At 43.9% G+C, this 22,544-nt stretch overlaps 2 protein-coding genes and 1 long non-coding RNA gene across 9 annotated transcripts in view; 1 reads left to right on the forward strand and 2 right to left on the reverse strand.

Moving 5' to 3' along the window:
* Positions 1-449: 449 nt before the first annotated feature.
* Positions 450-5,525, reverse strand: ube2j2 (ubiquitin-conjugating enzyme E2, J2 (UBC6 homolog, yeast)). The gene is made up of 7 exons (XM_060070447.1): positions 5,342-5,525; positions 3,657-3,787; positions 3,320-3,360; positions 2,962-3,064; positions 2,676-2,814; positions 2,510-2,590; positions 450-2,385 (listed from the first exon to the last, which is right to left on the reverse strand). The coding sequence occupies exons 2-7, from the start codon at positions 3,785-3,787 to the stop codon at positions 2,095-2,097; spliced, it is 786 nt and encodes a 261-aa protein (XP_059926430.1). The 5' UTR covers positions 5,342-5,525; the 3' UTR covers positions 450-2,094.
* A 9,451-nt stretch (positions 5,526-14,976) lies between these two features.
* On the forward strand, positions 14,977-22,499 carry LOC132471276 (uncharacterized). The gene is made up of 3 exons (XR_009528810.1): positions 14,977-14,991; positions 15,101-15,423; positions 22,368-22,499. It is a non-coding gene; the product is annotated as an uncharacterized LOC132471276 (long non-coding RNA).
* Positions 16,306-22,544, reverse strand: part of LOC132471264 (arf-GAP with coiled-coil, ANK repeat and PH domain-containing protein 3-like) — a 55,395-nt gene continuing 49,156 nt past the window's right edge. For 3 of the 7 annotated variants that reach the window (XM_060070429.1, XM_060070428.1, XM_060070425.1), the window contains 2 exons: positions 21,424-21,485; positions 17,226-17,897 (listed from right to left, as the gene is read on the reverse strand). In XM_060070429.1, the coding sequence (XP_059926412.1) occupies positions 17,674-17,897; positions 21,424-21,485 (286 nt within the window). In that variant the 3' untranslated portion in view covers positions 17,226-17,673. Of the gene's footprint in view, positions 17,898-18,355; positions 21,486-22,544 lie in introns of those variants that run through there. The other 4 variants (XM_060070433.1, XM_060070431.1, XM_060070430.1 and 1 more) reach the window with 3 other exon arrangements.

Consider the following 22,544-nt stretch of genomic DNA (forward strand, 5'->3'; position numbering starts at 1 on the left):
TTGTAGCTATTGTCTGCGTCATGCAGCTCTTGTGTTCCCATCTTATGAGGGCCCTAAAGGGATTGCTATCACTCGCTGATCTCCCTAACCACTTACCGTGAACACCTGACGAATTGACTTTACTTTATAGACCTTCAGGTACAAGCAACGTGATGTTCAGTTAGCTCACACACACACGCACACGCACACGCACGCACACACACACACACACACACACACACACACACACACACACACACACACACACACACACACACACACACACACGCACACGCACACAATTCAGTCAATGAAGACCCCCCCCAAGTAAAATATTTAATGAAAACCTTTTTGATTCTGTCAAGGTGATTTTCTACAATTAGAGAGAAACGCATAACGTGTTCACGGTACATTTCCAAAAGTCAAATGCGCATCCATCGGAACCACCAAATGAGCTTAGAGAACTCTGAAAGGGTCCTGCCGAGCAGGGTTATTTATTCGTCACTATGAAAACTTACATTTTCACAGTTAACTGAAGAATGGAAATTTGCTTAAGAAAAACAAACAGACACACACGTACAGTGTGTCTTCTTCTATAGAAAGGCCAGTCTTCTCCTTGTGTACAATTCTTAACTTTTAAAAGTAGTTGATAAACGGTAAAAGCCATACTAAGTGCAACATAAAAATTCGTAAGCAGTGACACAAGCCTACGCGCCGGTCTGTCCCTGTGTTCCGCATTCAGTTCAGGCACGGCAACAACCGGACAAGTTATCAGAAAATAACAAGACTACTAGCTAAAGCTAGGTCTTATAAATTAAAATAAAAAAAAGATTAAAGAGAACATACTCCAGAACATGTTGGGTCTTGTGTGTCTTCTAATTTCGACCCAGATAAGACGCTAAGTCTCTATACCGGTCAGCTAAGCCAATTAAAAAGGTATTCCTTTCTAATACCATCTGTGCAGACAGACAGGGACTGTCGTGGCTCATGGGTTGATCAAGAGAGGCGAGTGGAGACGAGACTATCATACTGATTGGATGGTCGTTGATCCGGAGAATATTGTACATTTGGTCTCCAGTATAAGATGTATGTTGTATTTGCCCCAAAACACGAGGCTCCTTCAGAACATGCTATGGTCGTGAAGGAGCTTACCTTTTTAAAACACAGCAGTATTGAAGTTGGCCAGCATTGCATTGTGTGCAAACACACATCAGTTGCAAGACATTTGGTTTTATATTGAACATATGAATGTACATTTTGTTTAAATGAAGATAAGAGTAACCTCAATTATGTATCGCCTAAATACAAAGCTACAGAAAGAACCCTCACTTACAGCCAAAATGTAGAGCATGACCTCATCGAGATTATGAAGTGCGGGTCCGGTATGATTATTTTTATATATTAGACTGTGTATATTATGGTCATAAAGCATACGGTATAAACTGTCAAATAGTTATCCATTGGAAATTTTAGATACAGAACAGCATTTTTTTAATCAATTAAAAATCAATGATTTAAAGAAAAGTGCAAACAATGGCGTTTCTCTACATTAAGGTTGAGGTCTAACCAATTTTTTATTTTTAGAGGCAAAAGTACAAGGGTAGGATACATTTACTCAGCTAGTTATGGTACTTCCTGGAATAAACAACACATGTATGAAGAAGATAAACAGTACAGTGCTGCACAATCAGCCCCAAGCAGAGTCAAAATATTACAATATGGACCCCTTGATGAACCCATGAGCCAAGCCCTTCTCCTGCTGCTGGGATGGCCATCTGAAAACTAAAGAGTGGATCACAAATGTCATCAACTCCTCTCAGTCTCCGGGTCCTACTGCCCCTTCGGCCCTTCGCTCCGTCCTGGGGTGGGGTCACCTTCAGGCCCGACCTTCCAAAGTCTGCGTTGTTGTTGTTGTTGTTGTTGGTGGAAGTGGTCGTCATGGCGAGGTGGTATAAAGGAAGGAAGGAGGGAGGGGGGCAGGTGTGGTAGGGGGGTCCGTCAGCATGTCAGCCTGGGCCGATCCTCCCACCTGGCCTTGGTGTGTGTCTATCTCACTTGTAGTCCACTAGCCCGCTTCGACGCTAGCCTGAGACGCGCGGAGTCCCCCCGCCGCCCTCACTCCTGGGCTATGCTCCTCAGCACGTACTTGACCGTGTAGGCGAAGGCCGCGAAGCCCACGATCACAAACAGGTTGGCCAGGGCCCCGCCCAGCAGTCCGTGGTTCCGATTGGCATGCTGCATGCCGGGGGCGGGGTTAGCGCCGCCTAGGGGGGCCGGCCCGCCGTTGAGGGCGGGGTGGCCATAGTGGGCGTGCTGGGGGTCGCCGTCGGGGACCACGTCGGGCAGGGGGAGGGGCTGGGTGCGGGCGTTCAGCTCCTCCTGGACCTTTTGCTTCTGCTTCATCTCCTACACAGCAGGAGGAAGAGGAGGGGAACGTCAGAGCAGCAAAGGGAAACACCAGCCACATTGAAGAGTCGGAGAGTAGAGGAGCAGGCGGGGAGCATGACAATGACTGAGTTATAAAACTTACATCCACTACATCAGGAAAGAGTTCACAGAAGACTTTGTCCTTGAGATTGAAGGTCAGACTTTGGGCAGACAGCTGTCTTTTCTAAAAACAACAAAGACAAGATGAGAACTTCATTCCCATTCGACACATGCTTGTGACGGGGTGACCTCAGGGTGTGGGTCCTCACTGTGTAGTCAGAGGTCTCGATGGAGCCCAGAGTGGGACCTTTCTCCACCATGAAGCTGAGCAGACCCGTGAGGATGGTGGACACCGACCAGGCCGGGTTCCACGTGTCCGGGTGGAAGTCTGTGATGGAGAGACATAGCCTGCAGAAGAACGAGACGGTGAGGCTGGGGACACGCTGTTGCAAATTAACACAGATCCTCGAGAAAAACTAAAAAAGATCTATGAATGACAGTCATACAGAATGAGCTAGCCATCAGCCACGCAACCACAATCCTCTGATGCCTTACCTTGTATTGCACTTGAATCGTCCATTTGGTGTGATCATGTAGATACTAGGAGGCTTGAATGGGAATTCCCGTGGGAATATGAGTTTTCCATGGTAATAACCTCCTGGGGATCACAGATCGCAAAGGTCAGCTCAGAAATATAGAACAAAGCTAGAAATATTTTTTTTTTGTTTAGGCGGCAATCTCGAAGAACTCCAACGTTTTTTTTTCCAACGTCACTATCGCTGAATGAGGTGATACAGTGGTGAGTGAGCCCGTGGCCCGCGGATGAAAGCCCTTGCATTTGCAGTACTATGAATGTTACTCAAATGGGGTTGAGTCCGGCTCATACTTCATCCCAGTCTCAATTGTCACTTACCCTCATATGGTGTTTTTTCAGGACCTCTAACAAGATAGTGCCTAAAAGGAGTAAATCAAATTTATTAAATCAACCCATTTTGTATGTTTTGCATTGAATTAGAAAAATCTGAATAGAGGTCACAATGGGTGGCACAGAATTAAATAATCACACATTTTCTTATCACATAAATCAAAATCAAACACGATTGTGCAATCACAAACTCACATTCCCGTACATTCATGCATCTGTTCCATGCAAGTCAACTTGATTAAACATCCTTTTGACTCTAATGCAAATGAATACCAAATGTATTTCACTTGAACCTTCCTAGAGAGTTGTTGATGAGCGGTCTTACCATTCAAGGATATTAGAGGGGAGAGGTTCCGCACAGATGTAAGGCACAGGGTCTTTCTTTATTCTGAGGTAATCTTGTTTAAGTCGCTGAGTGGCTGTTGTTGGGGCTCTCTTGTTCCCGTTACTGTTCATCTAGAAATGGATAGAGCAAGTACGATTCCATTCACTGTCAACATATAAGCAAGGCCAAATGTATATTTTTTTCAATTACAAATGTTGGATAGATCCACGGAAAGCGTAGTTTCCGTGGATCGATGGCTTACATAATTGTCATCCAACCGGAGATGCTCTTTGGCCATAACTAGAGGAAGCTGGCTCAGTCACAACCTCATAAAGGTAAGGCAAGGCAGTATGTCTTAATGATGGACACTATGGTACAACACCGTAGGGCGGCACTAGCTTAGGAGGTAGAGCGGGTTGGCTGGTAACCGCAAGGTTGCTAGTTCGATCCCCGGCTCCTCCTAGCGTGTGTCGAGGTGTCCCTGAGCAAGGCACCTAACCCTAACACCTAACCCGACGAGCTGGCTGTCGCCTTGCATGGCTGACTCCGCTGTCGGTGTATGTATGAATGGGTGATTGTGTGGCAATATTGTAAAGCGCTTTGGGTGGCCACTGGTTACAGATAAAGCGCTATATAAATGCAGACCATTTACCAACACTAGTCTGACGTTGATTCACTCATTGATAAAGCAGCTAGCCAAGAAGCCTCCGCAGGCCACTACGATGGCATTAGGGCCTTTTACCCCTTTGCTAGACCGGGCACGCAAGAACCCGGTGCACCAGACGCGCTCCAACCCATGACCAGCCGGCCCCTCCAAACGTTGCGTTTGGCAATGCCTCCCATTCCCTTCGTATCTGACGTGTTAACGTTGGGCAGGGGATTGTGTGACGGCCTGCATGCGTTCAGGGGATTGCGCAGCGTTGAGGGGGGGGGGGTCAAGGGTTGAATTCCAGTTAGCTTTATGCAACGAGCAGGCAGTACAGCACCTCGATCCCGTCTGCCCGCGAGCGTTCCTACAATCCCTTGCCTCACACAATAAAGATTCCATTACAAAGTGAGGGAAAACAATGCCCTGGTCCAATTTGTTAATACATATCTTTACTAGTACTAGTAGCTTTACCCGGATACGGGTCACTTCTGGATGAAAAGGTTAAACCAATATCGCACCTCTACAGGGGGCCAGGGTCATCCTCTCTGTACCGGCATGGCTTTGGTTTCACAAAAATCCACCTTTATCGAGTATGAGGAACGCTTGGTCATACGCCTGTGATGGGTTGCATTTTTCAAAGAGCTCTGAAGTGATTGACCGCCTCACTTACGCATTGACAGGCGAGTTTTTCGACATTAAATAGATACGACTCGTAATAACAACTTCCTCATAGTCGCTTGCGGCTAACTTACCCAATAACAACGAACATAACAGGAAGGTCGTTTATATACATCACAAACACGCTTACACGGTTCTTAAATAGTAAAAACGCGTTACTTTATTAGCATGGTAGTAAGATTCTACACTGCCTACGCATTGATCGCGGTTGAGGGCTCTGTGCTACAGCGGCTGATCAACCACCTAGGCCGCGGCTACGTTAGCCTCCGAGGAGCTAGCTGTTGACGACAGCACTGTAAACGACCACCATGGAGGTGTCCGGTACGATGACCACTCGTGACATTCAACAAAGACCCACCTCTCCAGAGACCCCGATTTAGGAGAATATTGAATTCTGCCGTCCGTTGTGAAGCTGCCGTTTCTCGTTAAATCCTGAAGAGTGATACACCTTCGCCGATAACAACGACGTAGCTGGAATAACACCGTCCCCCGGAAAGGGAAGCAGGCCACTTCCGGATGTTCTCCTCTCAGTCTCCGAACAGCTGACAAGTTGAGACAATCGAGAGTCTGTGCGTGGAAGCTATACACAGCATGTCATTGCAGGTAGGTCTGTATGGATAACGCTCACTTATTCATAATTATGAACCAATCGTCCAAATATTTTCGTATCACAGTTTATTTTGTTTTAAGCGTGGTTATTTGTCTTATATGATAGTCAACAAGTAATATATCCCATGGTACTAGTTACTGAAATAAGTTCCCAATTGAGAAAAAATAGGTAATATCCTATGTTCTGGCCAGTCTCCCCAAAACACTGGAACGTTCGACTCTGCTGCGCACTCTGGTGGCTTTCATTTCGTGACGTCGAATGATACGTCAAATGACACAGGGCCCTATCTTGCATTCAGCGCATCCTTTCTTGCATTTCTACACCGATGCATGTGTCGTTGCTAGTTTACAATTTACGCGTAGCTAAATTAGGGAATGATCTTGCGGTTCAGCGAAAGGAGGAGACGTGTGCTGGCGCAAACGTTCCCTGGTGCTATTTAGCAGTTTCAGAAAACAATTCCGACACAAACCAGGAAAAGCTGTTTAAAGTCAGTGGCATGTTGTTCAGATGCTATTTTAAGGGCGCATGTGTAACGCGAGCACTAAACTGCGGGGCAACTAAGTGATGCGGTCAATGTAGTGAAACTGTGAGGATATCCCACCCTTTTTGTCCAGAAAAACTGACTGAATATCCTAAAGAAACACGATACATTTATTGTTACTCAATTAAGCTGCAGTTCCATTGGGCAATTTAATAAATAATGAAATAGCAATAAAATAAATAATATTTATCTTATTTGCGTTTCAGGTCTGCAGATAATCTAAACGTCAAACACTAACCATAGTTTCCATACAACACTAATGAATCAACAGTAGCCGCAGATATCTCCATAAAACAAATCAAATTGAACCATGATATTTAGTCCATATCTCCTTGAACAGGTGGCGAAAGTTGTTGGAACACAGTCACAGGCAACGGTTAATTCGCAAGCGGAACGAAGACAATTACGTTGAGACCTATCCTGAGCTTGGGGATGTCCTACTGGAATGGGGACTTCAAATACACACGGCTTGAGCTGATCACGGTGAACAACCCTAGGAGGCCAACCAGCCTCAGGTTTAATTGTGTAAACTGGCATCTCAGGATGGTTTTGCTCTACTCGACTCCCATCGATCCTGGATCTTATTTCTACCTCTCGGCCTATGGTTACGCAACAGGACTCTGTCTCCTGGCCTTATGAGGGCCCCACGTGCCCTGCGATCATAATGACCGTTATAGGCCATGGTCAACTCTGGAAGATGTTCTTTCCATTTGCGTTTCTTTTCTGGTGGGAGTGACCTTAAAGGCACCCAGTGCAACTTTCGAGGCTTAAAAATAAACATTCAATTTCTAGTATTTTTTACACGTAGTAAGTTTCAATAACTCCATACCATTACATACCGACATTTAAGCAGCAAAGATGAGACGTCGTTGTGTGGTGAGAACTGATACAAAATCGATAACAACAATGCCGCCATTTTCTTTATTTTTTGTAACCTACAATAAATAAAGCAGGCTTCCAGTCAATGGAAAAATGGCTTCTCCCCACCGGCGATTGTTGTTGTTTACGATTTTCTATCAGTTCTCACCACACAACGACGTCTCATCTTGGCTCCTTGAATGTCGATATGTAATGGTATGGAGTTATTGAAACTTACTACGTGTAAAAAAGACTAGAAATGGAATGTTTATTTTTCATTGAATGTTTACATAAAGTTGCACTGGGTGCCTTTAACATGTTGGGCATCGATCTATTAAAACGTTCACATTGGCCATTGCCCTGTGGGTGATAAGGACTTGTCCTACTCTTGGCAATTCCGTAAGTGCGACAGAGCTCCTTAAAGGCACCCAGTGCAACTTTATGTAAACATTCAATGAAAAATAAACATTCAATTTCTAGTCTTTTTTACACGTAGTAAGTTTCAATAACTCCATACCATTACATATCGACATTCAAGGAGCAAAGATGAGACGTCGTTGTGTGGTGAGAACTGATAGAAAATCGTAAACAACAACAATCGCCGGTGGGGAGAAGCCATTTTTCCATTGACTGGAAGCCTGCTTTATTTATTGTAGGTTACAAAAAATAAAGAAAATGGCGGCATTGTTGTTGTTATCGATTTTGTATCAGTTCTCACCACACAACGACGTCTCATCTTTGCTGCTTAAATGTCGGTATGTAATGGTATGGAGTTATTGAAACTTACTATGTGTAAAAAAGACTAGAAATTGAATGTTTATTTTTAAGCCTCGAAAGTTGCACTGGGTGCCTTTAATGACGCTGGCCTCGAAACTACGGCACTGGTCAGAATGCAATGTGGCCGGGCAACCGTAAAACACAAACCAGTTCTTAATCAGTGCCCTTGCTGTCGTTCGTGCAGTTTGATCTTTAGTAGGCACCGTAATGGTAAACCTTGTGAACATATCGGTAAGCACAAAGTACATTCTCATACCCCCCCCCCCCCACTGAGGGTTCTAGCAGGGTATAATCCATTGCAAGCACTTCCAGAGGGGCTACCACATTGGTGCAGGTCATGGGGGCCTGCGTCTTTGGGAACACATCCCTGGTCAGAGCACAACGGTTGCATCGCACACAGCACTTTACATCTTTGACCATAGCAGGCCAATAGTAACTCAGTTTCATCGCCTCAAGTGTACCCCTCTCACGGAAATGCCCTCCATGGTCATGTTGTGTTTCATACACAACCCGTTGCAGGGAAAATGGAACCACTAACTGGTTTATTTCCTCCCCATCTCAGGGGTCCCGTAAGCTTCAGAGCAATACTCAGTGCTGTATTTTCAGCCGCTCCCCTGCCCTATGAGTTTACGTTGGGGCCAGCTTATCGTACGAAGTGTCTGATTTGTGGGCCTGTCCTGGGTTTTCATAGCAGCCAACACTGCACTGATGTCATGATCTTGGGTCTGCAATTTCCGTAGCTCGTCTCAGCTATGACCACAAGTTTTGGCCCTTCACCCTCGACTGAGCTGCTGAACATGCAACTGGCTTCCTTGCCCTACCCTCATCAGATGGCCACAAACAGGCATGCACCTGCTCCTCTTTTAGAACCAGGAAGTCCTTTTCCACATCTGGGGTCTCAGGCTCTGCAGCTACTGGGATGTGGGACAGCACGTCAGCATTCTGGTTCATTCTCCCCGGCTTGTAGTACACCTTAAAGTTTAACTCAGCCAACTGAGCCACCCATCTCTGCTCTACCGCACCAAGGTTCGACGTTTTCAAATACCTCAGGGGGTTATGATCCATAACCACAGTGAATTTAGAAAAGAGCAGCAGTTCACGAAACTTTTCAGTCACCGCCCATTTCAGGGCAACTAACTCCAGTTTAAACGCACTGTAATTCTTGTCATTGAGTTCGGAACTTCGGACCCACGTAAGCCCCGACTTGCAAACGCTATAACACGCTCTACTCCTGCTTGCTTTTGGCTCAAAACTGCCCCAAGACCATTGAGACTTCCATCCGTTGTTACAATGAATGGCAGGCTAAGGTCAGGGTAGGCGAGTGCAGCTGGTGCCATTGAACACTTCCTCAAGCTGTCGAATGCCGCCTGGCACTCTTCACTCCATTCAAAATGTTGCGTTGCAGCCTTACCAACCCCTTTTTTAGCCTTGCCCATTAGCACATGCAAGGGCCGTGCTAACAGGGAACAAACCATCTGTAATACGACATGAAGCCCACCACTTGTCTGACTTCCCTTATAGACTGTGGGACAGGCCAATCCTCTAGGGCCTTCACCTTCTCCATGTCCACCCGCACACCATCGGCTGACACGACGTGCCCGAGAAATTTTACCTCTGTCTTGAACAGGAAACATTTTTTAGGTTTAAGTTTCAAGCCGTGTTCCTGTAAATGTCCAAAGACTAACTCCAACTTCTCCACATGACTTTCAAAGTCCATGGAAAACACTCGGACGTCATCCAGGTAAATCAACAGGACCACAAAAGCCAAGTCGCTCAGGGCCACTTCCATCAGGCGCTGAAATGAAGGGCCTTGCAGAGCCCGTATGGCATGCGTGTCCATGGTACAACCCGAATGGTGTCGTTACAGTGGTTTTCTCTTGGTCTTGCTCAGCTACGGCCACCTGGAAATACCCTGCAGTCAGATCCAAAGAGGGGAAGAGTTTTACCTGGCCTAGAGCGTCTAGCGACTCTTCAACTCTAGGAAGTGGGTAGGCATCCCTGCGTGTTACACGATTCAGTTTCCTGTAATCACAACAGAAATGCAGTCCCATCTTTCTTCATCACCACAAATGCAGGCGACGCCCAAGGGCTGCGGCTTTCCTTTAACAAACCCTGGGCAACAACAAGGAGACAGTGTTTTACCCTCAAATTGCTTTTTCGAAGTGTATCTCAGACATAGTTGTCACTTCTGAGCCAGTATCCATGAGGCAAAAGGTCTTCACTCCATCGATAAGCACATCTATGGTGAAGCAATTGCCAAAAGCACTTTGTGGGTTTGCCTCCTGCCCTGACTGTGACTGGCATGATGGGGATGGAGGAGGCATAACTGTAGCTGCTCTAATGTTAGCTTGAGCCTGTCCCCCAACCAGGCTGTCCACAAGTGTAACAGATCAGCCTACCATCTGGATCTCTCAAGGGGGGCCTTTTAGCCTCGCCCTGTGGGCCGACCCACCACTCTGTCCTTTGCAAAGCAACAAACAGCTCATCCTGTCTTGCTGCAAGTTTCTGCATAGATTCATGCAGCGACTGTAATGACAGTACAGCAGGAGCATTCTCCGCTGTGGCCGCCTGGACCGCACCCTGGCTGGGATCCTTACCTCGGGCCACTGAGAGAATTTCTTCTTCCTCTGACCAATCAATCGCGGCCTGCATTAGAGCATTAAATGTTGGGGTAGGCAATGTCTTTGCTTGTCGTTTTATCTCTCTGCGTAGAGTTATCATACAAGCCCAACACAAACTGTTCCCTTAGCGCTGTATCTGGATCACTGAAACGATCTGGGTCACGCCGCTTCAGCCTGCGAAGCTTTTCCTGAAGGTCATAGGCAAAAGCTCTAATCTTTTCACCTGCAGTCTGTTTGCGATCATTGAACTCTCTTAATCTTGTGGCCACTGGGGCTCTGTCTCCATAAACAACAGACAAAAAAACCGACACAGCGTCCTTAGCATCGTCTAGCATGAGCCGTACCGTAAGCTTGGCTTCTCCTTTCAAGTGCTGTTTAAGAAGCTCAACTTGGTCTTCTTCTGGGATTTTACAAACTTTTAAGTATGACTTCATTGAAGCCACCCACTCTCCAATGCACTGATCATCGCTAGTTGTACTGCCAGTGAAAACAGAACACTTTCCGTCCCTCTGTATGTAAACAGGCGCTTGGTTTTTGTGCTCAAGGACAATTTTTGCCATAGCTGTTGCCTCTCTTTGATCTTTCCTAGCCTGTTCGAGCAGTGTTGCTTGCTCCTTCATATGGGCTGACTGTTCAGTAAACTTCCCATGAAGCGCTTCAAATTGCCTACGCAACTCATCCATTTCTGCCTTCTCCGCCATATTTACTTCCCTGAGGTATGCTCACTCACACACTGAAGCTAATGCGAAGTCTAGAGAAAAGAAAAAAAATCACGGTGAATAATGCACAAGGATACGTCCTGTACGTATACGCCAAATGAAACGAGAGCACTAACTGGGAATTAGTGCAGGGCAGCTAAGTGATGCGGTCAATGAGGTGAAACTGAGAAAACATTAGAATATGTCCCACCCTTTTTGTCCAGAAAAGCAGACTTAATATCCTAAAGAAAAATAACAATACTTTTATTGTTACTCAATTAAGCTGCAGTTCCATTGGGCAATTTAAGAAATAATGAAATAGCAATCAAATAAATAATAATATTTGCGTTGCAGGCCTGCAGATAATCTAAACGTCAAACACTAAACATAGTTTCCGTACAACACAGTAATGAATCATTGATTAGTATTTGATCGTGAGAAAACATTGTTCTACCGCGTTGAAAATAGGGGTGGGAATCTCTTGGCACCTCACGATTCGATTCCGATTATGAGGTCAACGATTCGATTCTGAAGCGATTATCGATGCAACAATTTTTTTTATGTACATTTCCATGCGTGATTTTCAAAAAAATATACATCTGGGTTTGCTACTCAGAGTTTGCTAATCACTTCCTACTTTTGTGATGATCATTAAAGACATCAACAGATTAATTAACTTATCTAATGCACCTTCAGTTGGCACTCCCAATTTCGTTGTATAGGTGACTGTACAATGACAATAAAGTCTATCTTTATCTTTTTATCTTTAATAGTCCATAAGAGAGAAAGCTTTGTCACAAATATGACTTTCTATGAACGATGCAATAATCAATGCAGCTTGCATTATAACACAATATGGAAGCATGCAAAAAATAGGTTTCAGTTTTATTTTCTTTCTACCGTATTTTCCGGACTATACGTCGCTCCCGAGTATCAGTCGCATCAGTCAAAAAATGCTCCATGACGAGGAAAAAAACATAGATACGTCGCATCGGTGTATAAGTCGCATTTATTTTTAAACATTTAAACAAGAGAGTTTCCTCGGCTTTTCGCCAGTCCCGGACAAGTTTTTCACTCACCCCAAACTTTCTTTCTGTTGCTCGATTGCCGTTTTCGGCTGCATACTTTATAATCTGCAGTTTAAATTGTGCAGTATAGCTTTTTCTTTTTGGCGGCATTTTATTTTGTGTTCTCTTTTGTTTTGTCTACGGTCTAGTTTATTTATAATTTATTCGGTGGTGCAGTAGGCTTGCAGCGTTCAGTTGTAGGCCTAATGAATGACGGTGCCATCTTGCGGCCGAAGATTATGTACGCACAATTTACATAATCTTTTTACATAAGTCGCTTCGAAATATAAGTCGCAGGGCAAGCCAAACTACAAAAAAACCGCGACTTATAGTCCGGAAAATACGGTAATCTTTCTTTTCCATGTCATTAAAGGAAAAGCTGCTCTTGAATTAGGAGTTCTTGTGTCTGGCTGTGAGTTTGCACGCATGCTATGCGTAGGCTGAATCGCAATCGTGTCACGACAAATCAGATTGGCCAATACACACTGAAGATAAATTCAATGATTTTAAAATGACAAAAATTATCCCTCTCTGGCGAACAGAATGTTGCAGCAGGCAACTTTTTCTGTTTTTTAATTCTGATTATTAATTTATCTGCATCGAGACAGAATCGTTCTAGCGAGAATCGCGATGCATCGAAGAATCGATATTTTTCCCACCCCTAGTTAAAAAGAATGAATGAATGCGGGCGCGTGTTAGCCTGGCTAACGCCAGACCTCATCTCAATCTACATTGAGATGAGGTCTGGGAACCACACATTCATTTTCTCGTATTTGAGGCGTGGTTTACGATTGCCCGGAGCCGTTTATTGGGCGTTACGAATATCTATCATATGAGTCTGTACGTAGCTCATAGATAATCGAAGCCTGTTGTTAGCAGGGCAAAGACATCCTTCTTGGTAATGAAAGAGTTTAATGCCGAAAGTTGCTATTTTTTCAAAATAAACTTGCGTTCTAAACTACTTAGAACACTATCTAAGGCTGCATCAAACTTTTGGAAAGGGCGAAAATACTGGTTAACTGATTGGAAAAAACATCTGTCTATCACCACCTATGTTGGTGATAGACGGGACAAATCAACCAATCAGATCAACGGAAGCCGCTGTGTTGTTTTTAAGGCGCGTTCATCTTCCTGCCGATATCGACAAGGCTCTCCAGGGATGACGCTCACGCATACGCGTGTTCCCGACAACGAACGTTCATGTGCGCTGCGTTGGAAATCAAAATGTTCTTCACAACAGGGTTTTTTTTTATCCAATAAAAAAGTCAGATCTAAACAGAAACTCAGTTTCAAGTTTGCATGCCTTTTATTTCCTTGATGCCTGTCACCTACTATCCTTTTGCTTTTATTCTACTGCCACAGTATGAAAGGCCACTCTTCCCCTTATCTATAGCTGGTTTACCACTACACGTTTACAACTGAGCAAAGTCGATGCCAACCGATGGTTACAACGTCAATCATTAGTAAAGTATGTGATTTGATGGTTGATTATTTTATATGGAGTAAAACGTTCATGTTCGCCATGATTATGCATGTCCCTAGTGTTATGCAATTTAAGCACATAAGCTGCATTACCCCCACATAGCCACAAGGGAGCAGGATCAAACATATAAGCTGTGATAACTAAACATAGCCACTAGGGGAGCAGGACCAAACATACAAGCTGTAATAACTACTCCAACCACAGAAGGCTGCATCTTTATCACATATGAGGAAGCCGGAGCTAATGCGTCACATATTCCACGCCTATTTGATACAAGCACGGAGCTGGAGTCGGATCAGGTCAGAAACATATGGCAGCCCCGAGCTAATAGATAGGCCTGCTATGTATCGCTCCACGCTCTTGTTAAATACAATTCCCCTCCTTCTGCTTCATAGTTACCATACCGAAATACTTTAACAAATAAAGTGAGTTAAAAGCGACCCGGTTTGGACTACGTTCTTCAAGAACACGACACTAGTAAACCATACGTCACCAACTTGGCAACTTTGTTATCAAAATTCGGCCCGAATTGCCGAACGGAAGTAGAATCATAACAGCGTCAGGTGTCGTTCACTTGTACTTTCAGACGTCGTGAAAATGTTATCCCCATAATTTCCAGCGAAAAAGACAAAAAGACACATTTGTCGCCCATTCGCGTTGCCGCCCAAGTTTTGTCGCGCGACAAATCATAAATTGTCGCTGTGCAAGTTTTTTCAGGCGAATTTGCCACGGTTCACCGAATTTGCTGCACTGCAGGGAACGGTTGGCCGGTTGAACACTGATTGGCTGATACGTTACACACGTCACTCAGTGGCCACCTTGTTCAACGCTGATTGACTTTCATCAGGCGAATGTCGCGGCAAAGTTGAAATATTTCACCTCGAAAGTGTGGCGCGACAAATCATAACTTGTCGCCGGTTTTCTCTAGCGAATAATTCGCCCGATTTGCGTCTCTGCGTTCACTATGTATGGGATCGTGTCGCTCCTTCGCGTTTGGTGTGAACGCACCTTTAGACTGAACAGTCGCTTCTTGGTGAGTCACACCTAAACCTGCCTCAAAACCAACGCTGATTGGCCGGTCATTTAGTGATCGGCTCCAAACTTCCTCCATCCCAAGTTAACAGTAGCCTGGTCCTACTAGACTCTCGTACTTAATTTCATTTGTACAGAGAGTCTGGACCTACTCAATTGACAAACGTCAACTCACTTGAAGGCGGTTGCCTGTTGAAGTTTAAAACGATTGGATCTGCCCAGTGCCACTCTGGATCTGCCATAACTAATCGCTAACGTTTGGCCGGGAATCACGTTGAGCGCAGGCTGTAAACGAACCAAACACTGTGCGTGAAGATGTCCGTCAACGAGAGCTGGCTTTAACGTCATTGTTCTCAGCCACTCGCTCAGTTCGCTGATTGGAGGCAGAAAATTATGACGGAGAAAACCCACTAACATACCGCAGACCCAGACCTAGTACTGAAGGGAAATTCAAATTGAGCGGAAGTACTTAGGCGGGCGGAGCCAGGCTAGTGCTGTGTTCCAATATCCATACTATCCGTACTTACTAGCCTTAGTTTGAGTACGTAGGGCGTTCCAATTCAGATCGGGCGAAAATAAGTGTACTGAAAGGACCCGGATGGTGTACTCAAAACAGTCAAATCGCGAAGTGTGGATCGATGTACACTTTTCGGACTCAACGGCAGCCATCTTAGCTACGTAGCGGAAGAGGGCAGAGCCAGGCTGAGCCAATGTTGGCGCATTTTCCACATAGCCTGCATTAATAGTCATTTTGTAGTTTTTATAGCTTTTAATAGCTGCTTGGCGTACAGAGTTCACCGCTCAAAGCAGGATTTTTATTGCGGGGGAGTAGCCGCAGCGGCAGTCGTGATCGTAATTTCCTGTAAGTGCACCACGGAGTTAGCCTGGTTCTACCAGACTCTCGTACTTCACTTCATTTCATTTCATTTGTACAGAGAAAATTATGACGGAGAAAACCCACTAACATACCGCAGACCCAGACCTAGTACTGAAGGGAAATTCAAATTGAGCGGAAGTACTTAGGCGGGAGGAGCCAGGCTACCACGGAGTATTCGATTTGGAACAACACTGACATCTGAAAATTAGCGCACTTAGTGAGTGCGGATAGTGTACTGTGTTTAAGTGTACTCATGGAAGTATGGATATTGTCAAATACAAAGGAGATTGCGAGATCGGGATGGTCTCACGAGGCAAGTTGTGGCCTGCAGTTTCCGAGAAAAAGTTTAGCTTTTCGGACACTTTTACTTAAGCTCAGCATTTAGATTTAGGATTTAGATTTATGCATAAAGATTTAGATCTCAAATGTAGATTTCGATTTATGTGTAAAGATTGAATTTTCTATCTAAGATTTAGCATTTAGATATAAAATATAGATTTAGGATTTATTTTTAACATATGTGGAAAAAGGGAATTTGCACTTTATTTTGGAGGAGGTTCTATTTTCTAAATATGGGGAAAATTAAGCAAAGCTCGAGCTAATTGTGGAACAAGTGAAGCAGGTCTTTGCAAAATATGACCAACGACCAACCAATGACCCTGCTCTTTAGGCTACTCCATGTCTACCTGTTGCTATTTTTAGGGGAACAAGCAACCAGGACGTAACATCGATTCTGCTCTGAAAGGACGAGTCACATAGAATGCAAAAATAATTTATTATAACATTATCTAGACACACAAAATATAGAAATGGTCTTACATAATTTAGCATTTGTTCGTAAATGCATGTATTGTCAAACAAATAAGTTATTTCCAGTGTTTCGAAAATGCAAGAAGTATTTTTTAAAATGTTAAAATCTTGAATTTAGATGGAAGAGAACTGACTTCCTTGGGAAAACTATTACAGCTTTAATTGTCTAACACCTGCTTTAAAAGCTATAAACAAATAGGTCTGTCAAAATTGAGGCATTATATTTACAAATTACATTCCACCTGCTATAAAAGTTCTCAATCTTGTGACCTTGACTCACACTCTCACAGAAAATAATTTGAGGCTGAAGAATCATTCCAAACGTGTCTTTAAGCCTCCTTCCTACCTACCTACTCATCTCACCTGGTCTTGTCTTCTTTCAGTAGTTTAGTCTGATTTAAAGATCCTATATAATTTAAAGATCCCATATCCTATATTTTTTAGGGTTAAGAATTGCATTTGGGGATACTACTAGAATAGGGTTACATGCCTGTATGTTAGAAATACCCCTTATTATTCTTACACTGTTAATTTCTGAAAAAACAAGATCAGCGTCTTTCGAAAATCATTCTCCTGTGATTGGTCAAACTCTTTGTGCATGTGTCTGTGACTTCGGCACTTCAGCAGCGCCCACTGCACCATGTTTACACTGTGTCTGACGTCACACTGTTATAGCAGTAAAGTTTGAGTGCAAACAAGCTGTTTCACACACTTATTTAGGGGCACTCTTGGTGGATACTCCCCCCCTCGGACTTAGATAGTTCGAGCTTAGCAGACGTAAAACATGTTTACATACGTCATATAACAGTCTTAAGCAAAGGGAAAAGTGGAAAAAGCATGATATCACTCCTTTCATCACGTGACTAACAAGTCACTTGGTTATGGTTGGCTCGGGACGCTAGGTTGTTTCCTGGCTGCGGCTGAATTGAAGGCTCCTTCTCCGGAGCTTTTCGGGCCGTAACGACGCGAGGAGAGAAAACTGGCGAAAGACGTCAACACGGGTGATGTAACCTGTAATAGGGGAACAATGATGTCACCGCTATGATGGCGAGTGCTGTGACGGCAGAATCTTCAGGACAGATTGGATTGTGTCTTAGGCATTTACTACAGTGTTTTTTTTAACAACTCTGGGACACATTGGAGACCCAATAAGAAAGACAGAATGATCAGAAAAAGGAAGAGCGAAACACGCAGAAGGGGCTTTTGGAAAATTTGAAGTGAAGATCCAAATTTTGCATATGCGGTTATAGTGAGGTGTACCAACATCATAACCCAGAATAGAAAATGGGGGATCCCCAGGGAAAGAGTGGTGAGCATCAAGACCATTTCTCCCTCATCATCAACAGAGCAAAGAGATGTTCTGTTCTCGCTGAGCGAATGAGGGAGTGGGAGCGAGAAAATTTGTGGAATAGACCAAGATTGTCAAAAAGAAAGAAGCCATAGCCAAAGAAGGCACTCTGTAGTGCGGCGGTCCCAGATGCTTCACTCACTCTCTCCCGTCCCTCCTTGTGTTTAACCCTCCTGCTGCTCGCTGCTTCCCCTGTGGCGAGACAAGCAATGATTGGTCAGTCACCCTTGTCCTCTCAGAATAGATGGAGAAAGGTTTGGATCAATAACAGTGTGTGAGACAGAGCATGTGTACAGTAACACAGTGGTATGGCCTGGCTTGCAGGACCAAATGTGTTCTACAGATTTAAGTTAAGCCTCAATGATTCATTACATGTCAGTACTGTTTCGAGGGGATGCAATTTTTTTGGGCCTGCGGCTGGACAAAGCTGCTGATATTAACCACCACAAATTACGTCTTTGGAGTGATATGTTCTGCGTGTTTCAACAAGATGACATTCTCATTCTCAAACTCTGGCTTGTTTCCAGAGACAACATCTCTGTGACTAGGTATTTGACAGTTACAAAAAAAAAACTTTAGGTGAAGTTGGGAAGGTTACATAAACAGAGATGAGTAAGAAGCAGAAATGACAGCACAATCCGGAAGCTGGGTTAGTTTGCAAGAGTTTCTTTTCCTTTTATTTTCTGCTTTTAAGATTTCCCCCTTTTGAGCGTTTTCTATTGACAAGGAACAAAAGTATACAGAAATAAACTCCAACTTGCAGAGCGCTACACGACATTCCAGTAGTGTGACATGTTGTTACTTTGGAAGGAAATATATAGACCTATTTAAAACAGATCAGTCAGAATAAACAGTTGAATGCTGAGAGGCAGGGAGCTACATTTGAGGTCAAACACCCAGAAGCATTGCTATGTACAGCGTTAGTTTTTTTGTTATTTTCAAGCACCATTTACTATTCCTATGTTAAAACACACACCATGAGAAACAACATCCAACATTGAGTTAAGGGCGAGTGCCCTGAACAGTTTGGTAACATCTCATCACACTCTTAAGATTGAATCTACTCGCAGTACACTGAGCATTGGCATATTACCTGCTGATATATCCAACATGTTATGAGCCTGTACCATATCTCTATTTCTTCTAACTTTATTATTATTTTTTTTTTTTTTTCATATGATGAGTACATCCAGAGTGCATTATTACCTCTCTTTTCACATCACAAAGCATGGTAAAACATTGTATTTACTCAGACATTTCTTTGTATATAAAAAAAGGTGTCATGTAACATCTAAGATGGACGCGTTCCCTTTAGAGTCTTTGGCAGGAGGAAACTCAAATAGAGAAAAATCAATGCCAACACAACTGGCTGACATCGGTAGTAAGAAACAGAACATCTGGTGTGAGCATATCAAAGATAAGATCTTGGCTCACATGGAGAGTCCCATAATAGTGGAATAAAGACATCATCAGAACCAGTGTGGTTCATGTGTTAATGAACAGCATCACTTAGCAAACCATAAGAAAAACAGCACTTCATCATGCTTGGAACGCAGATAATGTTGGCATTCACAAAGATAACTTTGATAAAGCATGCGTATTTTGGTCAGCGAAGTGAGCCAACCTCAGAAAATGTATGTTACCGATGAGTAAAGTACACTGTAAATTCAAGAGAATGTAGGGTCCCTAGTTGGTCCTAGTTGGTTACATGAGTGCCATGAGGGCAGTCTGGTCCACATATGACTCTGGGGGAAGTCTGGCAGTCACATTGAGCACATGCAGTAGGGCTGTGCTCTTAGACCTTAAGATGAGGGTTGGTGCTTGTTGTTCACTCTGTGTATTACCCAAGCACGGCCCCAGGATGGTTTCTGTTGCAAACAAAGGAGTTGTGGAATCAATGACATGAACCAATGATACCATTATCTATGGCTGAGAAAATTCTACAATACAGGCGTTGAGTAAGACCAGACACTGATGGCAGCATAAACACATCAGAACATGTATGGTTAATACTGTCTCAAGGACTGCTGCTGTACTGATTCCTATTGTAAGTTATGTTTGCGACCATCAGTAAAAAATAGTATTACTGATTCATTACTGACGTTGAGTGATAATTAACTTTGGAATAGTCAGGAAACAAACACATGTTTGTTCACTGATTGTCCCTAAAAATGGAATAACTAAACTTTTCTGTGTATGTACTAAAGGATATAAAGATGGTGAGTGGCATTTTATACAGCTTATCAGCTAACATGGTGTCCTTTTTTAAAGTACTGCAAAATATAAAAAAATAAGAACTTATTTACTGCATTGCACGTCCTCCAGACAGACCAACAACATAAAGAGAAAATCAGACAAGAGGGACGATGGTTTCCGCAGAACAGAACTGACAGAAAACGAAACAAGCACAAACAAACAAAAACAAAAATGATAATACTGCCGTTGGATAGAAAAGTGCACATTTGTTTTGTACATAAAAGGTATACATGACAACATCATAGCGTTTAACTCTGTCTCTCAGTATTCTTAGACACATGCACTCATTAACTCTCTCTCATTCTCACTCTTTCTCTCTCGCTCAAATCCATCACACGGTCGGTATATGTTAAAGCAGTCATGTGTCCCCCCTCACCCATGACAATCCATTTTCATCCTCAGCTTCACAGTTTGTAACACGAGATCAACACTGGATCTCCGCTCAGCACACACAGTAAACACCAGCCCTAAACCACCTGCACCACTCAATTCTCCCTTCTTTCTCCATGAAACGCCTCAGCGTCACCTCATGCCACAGTACAGTTTCAAGACTGACCTTAGAAGTCCTAAATCTATCTATATATAAGAAACCCCTCCGATGGCTTGTGTGTTATGGATGTGTCTATATAATTATATATATATACACACACACACAGAGTAGAACATACAATTATTCAGAGATGACCATTGTAATTCTTGGTGAACCAAAAGTAGGAGCCTAGGGTGTCTAGGCTGATTCCCTTCCAGCCCAAAGGCTCCTGGGTTTGCATCTCTTCTGGCGCCAGCCTACCTGCCAGAGTGGGATCTATACTTACTGTGAGTAACTGAGCTCCTCCTGAATGACGCTGATGTTAAGTGCAATGGGAAGAAGCTAGTGTCCCGGAAGGGGTTAGACCTCAGTTAGAAACAACAGGTTAGAAGGCAATGCAGGTTTAGCACAACGCCAGCATGCAGAGAAGAGGTCTTAACCCCAGAGCAGCCGTCATTGAACTGTTCTGTGCATGTCTAGCGCAGTAGTAATTAACACAGAGTTGGTAATAGCGAAGCAGAAAAGCAAGTGGTGTTAAGAGGGGGGGAAAAAAGCAGGTGGTGACCAGAAACAGAAACAGTTTATGCCAGGAAGGAAGATCATCCCACATGGGAGTTAGAGGTTTTTCACAATAAAACCCTTCAAGTTCTTCACGAAGTTGCCTTTGAGCCACAGATCCAGAACTTGAACCAGTACCTCTCCACTGACTTTGCAGATGAGGAGGAACGAGCCCGTGTACCCATGCTGAGGGGCAACTTCATCTACACTGCTTTGCACCATGGCGTGTCTGGGAATAAATACAAGGGAGGGACGGGGAAGCTACTCCCTGGGATGCTCACGGCGCCCCCTAGCTCTCCTCTATGGTGAGGCAGATGAACTCCTGAATGCACTTCCTATACTGCTGCTCAGTGGGGCTGCTGCCGGGGTATTGACCTGGCTGGCCCAGCGGCGGCTCGGCCTCGCGCATCTCCTCGTTCATCCGCGCCAGACGCAACCTGGACACCACGGGAAGGGGAGACAAGACGGCGGCAGTGAGAGTGAGAACAACATGACATCATCGTCGGTGAGTTAAGTGCTGCTGCAGGCGATCAAGCTCTTATTCACTATGCCAAAAATATCAAAGAACAAGTTTTAAATTATTCATTCATTTCCAGACCCTCACGCATAAACACATGCACAAAGAGAAACGTCTGCCCTAAATAAACCCCACGCACACGACCACAACAGACTATTTAACTACTTATTTTTCTGTGATTTTTGCACTATAGTATCAACTGGCTGGTACCACTACCACTTTACAACACCTCATTACTTATTATTACTTATTGACCACTGTTTAGTTTCTCTACTCATTATTACTTACTTTATTTGATTGTGTTATTATTTATTATTGTGATCTATTGATGCTGCTACTCTTTTTTACTTATTTTTATTTTCACTTATCTTATTTAGTTTATCTTGTATTGTTCCTGCTATGTGACCGTTGAGGAACCAAGCCTAAGAATTGTACTCTTGTGTTAGCCTGGCTATTACCAGACCAAGCTCAGTCGTAGATGATCACGCCTCTTGAGCTGAAGAAAATGACATCAGCTTCCCCAGACCTGTGCCGTGTTCCAATACCCGTACTATCCGTACTTAATAGCCACATTTTGAGTACGTAGTACGTTCCAATTCAGATACGGCGAAATGAAGTATACTTCAAGGGCCCGGATGTCGTACTCAAAACGGGCTAATCGTGAAGTGTGGATCGAAGGACACTTTCCGTACTCAACGGCAGTCATCTTAGCTACGAAGCGGAAGAGGCGGAGCCAGGCTGAGCCAAAGTCGGCGCATTTTCCACATAGCCTGCATTAATAGTCATTTTGTAGTTTTTATAGCTTTTTATAGCTGCTAGGCGTAAAGAGTTCACCGTTCAAAGCGGGATGTTTATTGCGGGGGAGGAGCCACGGCGGCAGTCGTGATCGTAATTTCCGGTTAGTGCACCACGGAGTACTCGATTTGGAACAGCACTCCCCATCTGAAAAATGAACGTACTCAAGTGAGTACGGATAGTA

Source organism: Gadus macrocephalus, chromosome 13 (assembly GCF_031168955.1).
Source record: "Gadus macrocephalus chromosome 13, ASM3116895v1".
Classification (NCBI taxonomy): Eukaryota; Metazoa; Chordata; class Actinopteri; order Gadiformes; family Gadidae; genus Gadus; species Gadus macrocephalus.

Coding starts and splice junctions, on each gene's coding strand:
- ube2j2 (XM_060070447.1), bottom strand. CDS start 3,787: ATGAACAGTAACGGGAACAAGAGAGCCCCAACAACAGCCACTCAGCGA. Junction 2,815..2,961: donor CGATTCAAGTGCAATACAAG/GTAAGGCATCAG, acceptor GTTCTTCTGCAG/GCTATGTCTCTCCATCACAG. Junction 2,386..2,509: donor TCTTTCCTGATGTAGTGGAT/GTAAGTTTTATA, acceptor CCTGCTGTGTAG/GAGATGAAGCAGAAGCAAAA.